Here is a 10,968-nt window from a genome sequence, read left to right on the forward strand (position 1 = left end):
ATTTTCACAATCAACATGTGTGGGCTGACGAGAATCCGCACGCAGTTGTGCAATCACGTCATCAACACAGATTTTCTGTGAACGTTTGGGCAGGCATTGTTGGTGATGTCTTGATTGGGCCCCATGTTCTTCCACCTACGCTCAATGGAGCACGTTATCATGATTTCATACGGGATACTCTACCTGTGCTGCTAGAACATGTGCCTTTACAAATAAGACACAACATGTGGTTTATGCACGGTGGAGCTCCTGCACATTTCAGTCGAAGTGTTCGTACGCTTCTCAACAACAGATTCGGTGACCGATGGATTGGTAGAGGCGGACCAATTCCACGGCCTCCACGCTCTCCTGACCTCAACCCTCTTGACTTTCATTTATGGGGGCATTTGAAAGCTCTTGTCTACGCAACCCACGTACCAAATGTAGAGACACCCTTCGTGCTCGTATTGTGGACGGCTGTGATACAATACACCATTCTGCAGGGCTGCATCAGCGCATCAGGGATTCCATGGGACGGAGGATGGATACATGTATCCTCGCTAACGGAGGACATTTTGAACATTTCCTGTAACAATGTGTTTGAAGTCACGCTGGTACGTTCAGTTGCTGTGTGTTTCCATTCCATGATTAATGTGATTTGAAGAGAAGTAATAAAATGAGCTCTAACATGGAAAGTAAGCGTTTCCGGACACATGTCCACATAACATATTTTCTTTCTTTGTGTGTGAGGAATGTTTCCTGAAAGTTTGGCCGTACCTTTTTGTAACACCCTGTATATCCGTCTCCGGATAAACCAATGAAAACAGCTAGGAACGGGAAAGGTGCAGGTAACGGTAAATTAAAATACTGTTATGTTATGGTTTGTTTAATTGTGTACATTTCCTCACAGAAGATGTTCAAACAGTCCACTGTCAAGTTCAATGCATGTTGCTACTCTTGTAGACAGGTGTCATGTCGCCGATCGGAGCTCAGTTTTGACTTCCTTTACCTGAGCACAAGCATGTAAAATACGAGCGAGAAGTTCCTCTCTTGTGTCCACTCTGTGCTTGTAGACAAAGCTCTTCAGCCACCCTCACAAACAGTAATCCAATGGGGTACGATCGGGTGACTCGGTGGCTAAGCAATGACTCCACGGCGACCGATCCAACGACCAGGATACGTTGTGTTCAGATACTGTGTCACTGGCCGTACGGAATGTGTAGGCGCTCCGTCGTGCTGAAAGTACATACGAGCTCGTGTTGCCAAAGGGATATCCTCCACGTATTTTGTTAACACATTCTGAACAAACTCAAGATACCGTGTCCCAGTAAGACGGTTATCTGTAACAACTGGACCGATGAGTTGATTATCAATAATACCGCACCACACGTTGAGTGAGAAACGTCGTTGAAAATTCGTTTCCACAGTAGCATGCACATTTTAATTTGCCCATACATGAGAGTCGCGCGTGTTGCTGATTCCGTTGCGGGTAAATGTTGACTCTTCAGTTAACAGAACACGTGGAATTGGCATTGATCCATCGACAGAATTCCTGCAATGCGGCAGCATCTCCTTCATGCAAATGTTGTACACTCTGCCGATGAAAGGGATACAGACCGCGCTCGTGCACTGTGCGTATTACTCGTGTTTGTGGAATATCAAGCTGGGCAGCAACTCTTGGTTCAAATGGCTCTGAGCACTATGGGACTCAACTGCTGAGGTCATTAGTCCCCTAGAACTTAGAACTAGATAAACCTAACTAACCTAAGGACATCACAAACACTCATGCCCGAGGCAGGATTCGAACCTGCGACCGTAGCGGTCTTGCGGTTCCAGACTGCAGCGCCTTTAACCGCACGGCCACTTCGGCCAGCGGCAGCAACTCTTGTAGAGCTAGTAGTAGGGTGGCGTTCCACTAGTTGAAGAATGTTCTCAACTTCATTAAGAGTTTGTTATACGGGACGTTCAGAGACAACAATTACGCTGCGAAGCGTACCAGCTCACGCAATCCGTGAAACACCCTCCTAAACACTCTGCTATCTGGCACTCTGCGATTCGGAAATCGTTGTTGGTATTCTCGCACAGCAGCGCTGGAATTCCCATTGGACAAACCATAGACAAACACCACGTCAGCATGCTCTGCCTGCGTGAAGATCCGCGGCATTTTCACTACACAAAACTGCATTCGTTGTTCACGAAACAACACTGTAGTACCGAGCACTACGACAAGCACTGTCGGACTGACACTTGAGGTAAAGCACTGCACCATGCGCGAGTGAACTGCGTACTTATACGGTTAGTAACGACGACGCTACACATTTCCCGTTTCTAGTTGTTTTTGGTTTACCAGGAAACGGTTAAGAAAAGGGCATATATATATATATATATATATATATATATATATATATATATATATATATATATACTCCTGGAAATGGAAAAAAGAAGACATTGACACCGGTGTGTCAGACCCACCATACTTGCTCCGGACACTGCGAGAGGGCTGTACAAGCAATGATCACACGCACGGCACAGCGGACACACCAGGAACCGCGGTGTTGGCCGTCGAATGGCGCTAGCTGCGCAGCATTTGTGCACCGCCGCCGTCAGTGTCAGCCAGTTTGCCGTGGCATACGGAGCTCCATCGCAGTCTTTAACACTGGTAGCATGCCGCGACAGCGTGGACGTGAACCGTATGTGCAGTTGACGGACTTTGAGCGAGGGCGTATAGTGGGCATGCGGGAGGCCGGGTGGACGTACCGCCGAATTGCTCAACACGTGGGGCGTGAGGTCTCCACAGTACATCGATGTTGTCGCCAGTGGTCGGCGGAAGGTGCACGTGCCCGTCGACCTGGGACCGGACCGCAGCGACGCACGGATGCACGCCAAGACCGTAGGATCCTACGCAGTGCCGTAGGGGACCGCACCGCCACTTCCCAGCAAATTAGGGACACTGTTGCTCCTGGGGTATCGGCGAGGACCATTCGCAACCGTCTCCATGAAGCTGGGCTACGGTCCCGCACACCGTTAGGCCGTCTTCCGCTCACGCCCCAACATCGTGCAGCCCGCCTCCAGTGGTGTCGCGACAGGCGTGAATGGAGGCTCGAATGGAGACGTGTCGTCTTCAGCGATGAGAGTCGCTTCTGCCTTGGTGCCAATGATGGTCGTATGCGTGTTTGGCGCCGTGCAGGTGAGCGCCACAATCAGGACTGCATACGACCGAGGCACACAGGGCCAACACCCGGCATCATGGTGTGGGGAGCGATCTCCTACACTGGCCGTACACCACTGGTGATGGTCGACGGGACACTGAATAGTGCACGGTACATCCAAACCGTCATCGAACCCATCGTTCTACCATTCCTAGACCGGCAAGGGAACTTGCTGTTCCAACAGGACAATGCACGTCCGCATGTATCCCGTGCCACCCAACGTGCTCTAGAAGGTGTAAGTCAACTACCCTGGCCAGCAAGATCTCCGGATCTGTCCCCCATTGAGCATGTTTGGGACTGGGTGAAGCGTCGTCTCACGCGGTCTGCACGTCCAGCACGAACGCTGGTCCAACTGAGGCGCCAGGTGGAAATGGCATGGCAAGCCGTTCCACAGGACTACATCCAGCATCTCTACGATCGTCTCCATGGGAGAATAGCAGCCTGCATTGCTGCGAAAGGTGGATATACACTGTACTAGTGCCGACATTGTGCATGCTCTGTTGCCTGTGTCTATGTGCCTGTGGTTCTGTCAGTGTGATCATGTGATGTATCTGACCCCAGGAATGTGTCAATAAAGTTTCCCCTTTCTGGGACAATGAATTCACGGTGTTCTTATTTCAATTTCCAGGAGTGTATATATATAGGATGACTCAGGAGGAAAGGTACATGCATAAAGCACTCCGTCTTCAGGCGACAAGTGGCCCATCGGGACCATCCGACCGCCGTGTCATCCTCACTGAGGATGCGGATAGGAGGGGCGTGTGGTCAGCACACCGCTCTCCCGATCGTTATGATGGTTTTCTTTGACCGGAGCCGCTACTATTTGGTCAAGTAGCTCCTCAATTGGCATCACGAGGCTGAGTGCACCCCGAAGGTACATGCGTAAGGGGTGATATATGTATATATATATTCTACTCCGAGTTTTGCAGTCCTCGTCTGTCGCACTGGGGCAAACTGCACGGACTTTCTCGCCTATCACTGCCAATTTCTCTTTTCTGGCAAGCTGAAATATAGCAAGACGTGCAATCAAATAAAACACGAACTTTCGTAAGCTAAGGCATTACGATACGGATCGAAAATAACCGTGTAACGTTATGTGCATATTACTCAGAAATTCTGGCAAATAAGTTTTTTTTCTGCATTTATGAAAATATACTTACCGAAAAAAATGCGGAAAATCACCAACACGAAACTCTGAAATAAGCCACTAGCCACCTAACAATAAGCAAATAACAAGCAGAAAGCACTGCGCCTGTGCGAGTTATCGCTGCCTAGTGCGCATGGGCGGATTGACGGCAGTTTAGAACTGCTCTCTATTCTGACGCGCGGATAATGTGCCTGCCGATTATCGTACTTTCACTCGTTCTACCGCCAGATGGCTGTGGCGCTGGACCAGTACCGCCGCGCCGCCATCGCTAGCTAGTACGGTACTCACCGGGGTCGGGGTGGCGGAGGTTCCTGGCCAGGTAGCAGAGCTGCAGCGGCAGGTAGCGCGTGTCGGCGCGCTGCGGCGAGCGCGGCGAAGGCGGCGCGGCCGACAGGAAGCCGCGCTGCAGCTCCCAGCCCACCTCGGAGATGATGCTCGCCTTGCGGAAGTACGGCGTCACCTCGCGCAGGTACTTCACTGCAACATAGAGCGAGGTCACCACTGCAGGGGGCCGGCGAGTAGGCGGGCGGCGGGCGGCGTCCACGTGAACATGCAACACACACGGAAAGAGAGAAGCGCACGGGCGCGTTAGCAGCCGACCACACACACGGCACCGTCAGCCACTCCGGGGTACCGCTGCTGCTTGCTTGTCCTAGGGGGACCGCCGTGCTTGCGGTAGGCGTGGGATGGAGATGATGGCAGGGCACCAAGCCTCTTACAAGTACAACCGACACTGACAATGAAAGAATACGCTTTTCAGAGACAGACACCAGTCGCAACAATTGTTCACTTAAATTATTCAATAAAGCAATATGTTTAGAGGCATCAGCCTCATCTTCCGGCTATAATGACATTACAGAAACATTTAAAAAAAGTGGGGCATGAAAGGGAAACAAGGGTTGGGAAGGGAGTGAGACAGGGTCGTAGCCTCTCCCCGATGTTATTCAATCTGTATATTGAGCAAGCAGTATAGGAAACAAAAGAAAAAGTCGGAGTAGGTATTAAAATCCATGAAGAAAAAACAAAAACTTTGTGGTTTACCGATGACACTGTTATTCTGTCAGAGACTGCAAAGGACTTGGAAGAGCAGCTGAACGGAAAGGACAGTGTGTTGAAAGGAGGATATAAGATGAACACCAACAAAAGCAAAACGAGGATAATGGAATGTAGTCGAATTAAGTAGGGTGATTCTGAGGGAATTGGAATAGGAAATCAGACACTTAAAGTAGTAAAGGAGTTTTGCTATTTAGGGAGTAAAATAACCGATGATGGTCGAAGTAGAGAGGATATAAAATGTAGACTGGCAATGGCAAGGAAAGCGTTTCTCAAGAAGAGAAATTTGTTAACATCGAGTATAGATTTAAGTATCAGGAAGTCGTTTCTGAAAGTATTTGTAAAGAGTGTAGCCATGTATGGAAGTGAAACATGGACGATAACTAGTTTGGACAAGAAGAGAATAGAAGCTTTCGAAATGTGGTGCTACAGAAGAATGCTGAAGATTAGGTGGGTAGATCACATAACTAATGAGGAGGTATTGGGTAGAATTGGGGAGAAGAGGAGTTTGTGGCACAACTTGACAAGAAGAAGGGACCGGTTGGTAGGACATGTTCTGAGGCATCAAGGGATCACCAGTTTAGTATTGGAGGGCAGCGTGGAGGGTAAAAATCGTAGAGGGAGACCAAGAGATGAATACACTAAGCAGATTCAGAAGGATGTAGGTTGCAGTAAGTACTGGGACATGAAGAAGCTTGCACAGGATAGAGTAGCATGGAGAGCTGCATCAAACTAGTCTCAGGACTTAAGACCACACCAACAACATACATTAGATGTGAAAATTGATCTGTGCATTTTTCGTAAGTCCTCAGATAGTCTTTGTTCATTGCAAGTGGCTGTCTTCTTGTGGTGTTTTCAGTTCTCTTTTCTCCTATGGCTTCCTGTATCTTGTTAAACACTGTTCACAAACTTGCAAAGGACACTTAAAACGCGATATCACAACTTAACTACGCAACAGAAACATGATAGGGGTCAAAACATAGTTTGTTTCGATTTAACTGTGTCGTTCCTAGTGTTGTCAGCCTCTTGCAATAACTTCTGCGCATACTGTTGTCGCATCTTTGGTGTTGACCGACTAAATGTATTACAGTTTTAGAGAACGTGACAATTTGATATTAAAAATGACAGTACAAGAAAATTATTTTAGCTAATTACAAAGATACTGCTACTGAAAACCAGATTCATTTTTGTTCTTACTTAGCCGCGCGGGATTAGCCGAGCGGTTTAAGGCGCTGCAGTCAAGGACTGTGGGGCTGGTCCCGGCGGAGGTTCGAGTCCTCCCTCGGGCATGGGTGTGGGTGTTTGTCCTTAGGATAATTTAGGTTAAGTAGTGCGTAAGCTGAGGGACTGGTGACCTTAACAGTTAAGTCCCATAAGATTTCACACGCATTTGAACTTTTTTTTTTCTTCTTACTTACGGGACCACTCGAGGACCATCGTGTAAACGTCACCATTGGAAAAATCTCTTCCCCCCCCCCCCCCCCCCCCGCCAAACTTTTTTTTAGCTTAACCGCTTGCCTCCCTTCCTGATCAGCATCTTCCACGTTTGTGCGGCCTTGGTCAAAACTTCCGCACAGTTTCACTATGATTGGAAGCCACATTGCGTTTAGTCCATTTACCACCAGATTATCACGGTGAATCTGTGTGCAATTTAGAAATTTTGCCCACAAGGATCAAACTCTCGTGCGTATTTCAACTCTGGTGTACGTTTCCAGTTGTCTTGCCATTTCAGTTGTACACTGTGGTCCATTTGTTATTCATCCCATAAAAGAACTGTCTCTCAAGGGAACCAGAAACTTCTACACTCTTCTCACAATAAAACACTTGTTGCGCAGTCGTCTTATCGTGGGTCGACATGTGTAACTTCCCCTCGGAAGTCCTTACGTATGTGATTATGCAATGTGATCACGGCAAATGTGGATAAAATAAGAAACACTGACAATAGGTGTTCCTTAGGCGCCTCCCCGCGCTGAAATGGATAACGGGTACATTCAAACCGGCATTTAGATAGGGGAAACATGGGCCCAGAGAAGGTAGCACGTTCCTACAGAAAAGGGGCTTCAGCAGTGGTTAATTATTGGCTCCATATTAGCTCTGTGAGTCATTCTACATGCTTTACAAGTACCATATATTATAATCCTGTTCTCGTACTCACTGCCGGACCCAACGAAGGAGCGAAGATTAGGATTTAGCGATCTGTCTAAGACTCGATTACAGCATTAGAGACGATGCTCAAGCTCCGGATGGACGGCGATGGAAATCAACTGGTTTCTTCCCCAAAGCAACTATGGGGGAATTCAGCCTAAGCGATGTGAGGTAACCTCATTAATCCTAAATTTGCATGGTTGGATAGGTATATGAACAGCAGTCCCCCAAAATACGATCCAGTGTTCCAAATGCTGCACTGCTTCGCTCAGTCTCCTGCCAGAGTTGCATATTGTTTCTGCTATTTGTTGCAAGCACTGACCGCCGTTCTGGAATCGGACAGTTTCGGGTGCAGCTCAACACCGCAACACTTAAAGCAAAGTTCACTATTTGGCACAATTTCAACACGTCTACCGGCAGAGCGTATGTGGAGTCGTGCACTCGCTGAATGAAAGCGTATGACAGCGAAAGTACTTTTGGGCAATTTAGAGAAGTATTAGTGTGACGATCAGGAACACAGTAGGTATTATTTGGGGAAAATCAGTTCCGTTGAAAGATGAGCTATGATATCTAGGAGATACACGAGACAGAATTTCTGTATTATTGCTACACGGATTAACAGCGCCCAGTACTGGAATAGGGAGACCAGAAACTCACTTAGTTGTTGATTCAAGACGAGGCCAAATTAATGGCTTGTCCATGTATGGAAACAGCAGAGCAATGAAACATAATGAACACTATAGGCCTTGTAACAATGACCAAAACTGCATTTGAAACATTGTGCAAATTAATCAGTTACATTGTATTCCTTGCACTCGACTTCACAGCCCTCAACTGACAGTATGAAGACGTCCTGGTTCCGCAAAGACTGCGTTATTTGAATAGGTTTTATTTTTCAAATATCGATATTTTGTCATAGCAAGTGTCATATTATTTGATGATAAGCATATGTGTGCTGACCGCAGATACTATATACAGGGTGAAAACTATTTAAACCGACAAACTATGGGATGTTGTAGGGGACATCAAAACAAATATTTTTCCCTAATGTGATTTATTCCTATGAGGAATATTTAAACCGGTAGAGGAAGATTTCTCTGGCGGCAAATTAATTAAACGAACAAACACTTTTCCTTTTTTTACGACCAAGAGACAATACATTACCACAACCCAATTTCAGTTACAGTAGATTTTCAAAAATGCTTCCATTGACACGTAAACAAAGGTTACACCGTCGCATCATGTTCTGTCTGACACGGGCAAAAACTCCAGGAGTAACCTGAATTATTCCTGCTGCTGCTACTATCAGGGCAACCAGATCCTCTTCTGATGCAACAGGAGCTGCATAATCAAGGTTGCACATCTCTCCCCACACAAAAAAAGTCCAGAGGTTACATATCTGGGGATCGAGCAGATCATGGTACAGGACCACCTCTGCCAATCCACGTTTTTGGGAACAGTCGGTCGAGGAATTGACGCACACGACTGAAATGTGCCGGCGCACCGTCATGTTGGAAACACATGCGTTGTCTTGTAGGGAGCGGGACGTCTTCCATCAATTCTGGCAATGCTCTGGCGAGAAAATTGTAATAGTACCTGCCATTTAATGGCCTAGGTAGCAGATACGGCCCAATTAAACGGTTCCTAACAACACATTGACGAGGAACCGCACTTGATAAGCGCTAGTAACTGTGGCATGTGGCTTATTCTCACTCCAAACATGCGAATTGTGCATGTTGAAGACTCCATCACACCCAAACGTTGCTTCATCGGTAAACAACACAGGGGCTGTAAATGTAGGATGCATTTCACACTGTTCCAGGTACTACTGCGAAAACTGTGCTCTGGGTGGATAATCAACTGGTTCCAGGTTGTGGACACGCTGTAAGTGAAATGGACGTAACAATTGCTCTCGAAGGACTGTTCTTACATTCGTCTGATTAGTCCCCATGTTATGTGCAATTGCACGAGTGCTGATTGAAGGATCCCGCTCCACATGCTGCAAGACAGCTTCCTCAAACTGCAGCGTTCTTACCGTGCGACGGCGTCCCTGTCCAGGTAATCTGCTAAATGACCCGGTCTCACGCAGACGTTGGTATACAGCAGCAAAGGTCGTATGATGCGGGATACGGTGATTAGGATATTGTTGTTGATAAACCCGCTGTGCAGCTCGTCCGTTGTGGTGAGCTACGTAGTACGCACCAACCTAATCAGTGTACTCAATCCAGGTGTATAGCTTCATTAGTAGACAGAGACAATGCATTACTACACTGGTGGACAGCAGTTGCCTACAACTGAGGAGCGTAATACGGCCTCTAACAACTGAAGATAGTAATATGGCCTCCACCGGTTTAAATAATCCTCATAGCACAAAATGGGATTAGGGAAAAATATTTGTTTTATGTCCCTACAACCTCCCAGAGTTTGTCGGTTTAAATACTTTTCACCCTGTATAGTCATAAACAGAACAGAAAATGATGTCATGTCCAAATGCATCATCGACGTTGCACCTGGAACATCGCTGAACGAAAGATCGTGATCACATGCAGAACAACCTAAACACAATCTCTACCAGAGGCACCAAAACATGGTAAATGAAAGATAATGCTCATATAAAAGAGAAAGAACCCGACAGTATTTGATAACAAGATAAGCGATAGTCTTCTGCAGGTCGGCACATCGTTTAAATATCTGTGTGTAATTCTAGGAAGTGATATGAAATGAGACGAACCCGTGAAAGCATCAACATGGAAGGCGAATGAAAGGCTTACATTTTTAGAAAAGAGTTCTGGCAAAAATGGAGCGCATGTGTCAAGGAAAGACGCTAGTGCTACCAATTCTTGGGTATTATTTCTGTGTTTAGAATCCTTAGCAAGTTGGCATCGCAACAGACATAAAAAAAAAATTCAGAGGATTCTAACAGGCCGGTACAGACCACGTGGAAGTGCTCAGTGAACGATGATGGCAATCTTTAGCGGTCTTGCGATACCCTGTTGGCAAAATGCAAAAATCGATATTCTAAAAAGACTGTGACATAATTCTGTTTCCACCACAGCATATTTCACGGCGGTAGAATGAGGTAACAGATTATAACGTTTTGGGGGGGGGGGGGGGAGACAAGTAGAGAGTTTACTCCTTTTCGTTCAGAGCGTGAGTAAAGTAGGACGCAAATAACTAATTTGGTACAAAGTACGTGACTAGATTCAGTTGCAGAATGGCGCTTGTTTACTTTGTGCAGCTGTAATCTTTAGTTCATCAAGTTTTGTGCACATTACTTGTTTATTTTGTCTAGCAGTGTGTTGTCAATGTCAACCGAAAGCTATTAAACGATTAACTGGCGCGAGATTCGGTAATGAACAGAACAGTAGAGAAGAACGTAGGATGAACTGCAGCAGCAACTCAAACTCTTATGTTTATGATTAACGAAGTCTA

The 10,968-nt window shown here is 46.6% G+C and overlaps 1 protein-coding gene across 1 annotated transcript in view; it reads right to left on the reverse strand.

The window, feature by feature from the left end:
• The window catches only part of LOC124606432 (beta-2-syntrophin-like), a 301,467-nt gene extending 296,264 nt beyond the window's left edge, over positions 1 to 5,203 (reverse strand). Inside the window, exons 1-3 of the mRNA XM_047138414.1 lie at positions 5,196 to 5,203; positions 4,953 to 5,071; positions 4,627 to 4,839 (exon numbers count right to left, since the gene is read on the reverse strand). Of these exons, the coding sequence (XP_046994370.1) occupies positions 4,627 to 4,839; positions 4,953 to 5,071; positions 5,196 to 5,203 (340 nt within the window). The remainder of the gene's footprint in view (positions 1 to 4,626; positions 4,840 to 4,952; positions 5,072 to 5,195) is intronic.
• Positions 5,204 to 10,968: the final 5,765 nt, after the last annotated feature.

Source organism: Schistocerca americana, chromosome 3 (genome assembly GCF_021461395.2).
Source record: "Schistocerca americana isolate TAMUIC-IGC-003095 chromosome 3, iqSchAmer2.1, whole genome shotgun sequence".
In the NCBI taxonomy this organism is placed as follows: domain Eukaryota; kingdom Metazoa; phylum Arthropoda; class Insecta; order Orthoptera; family Acrididae; genus Schistocerca; species Schistocerca americana.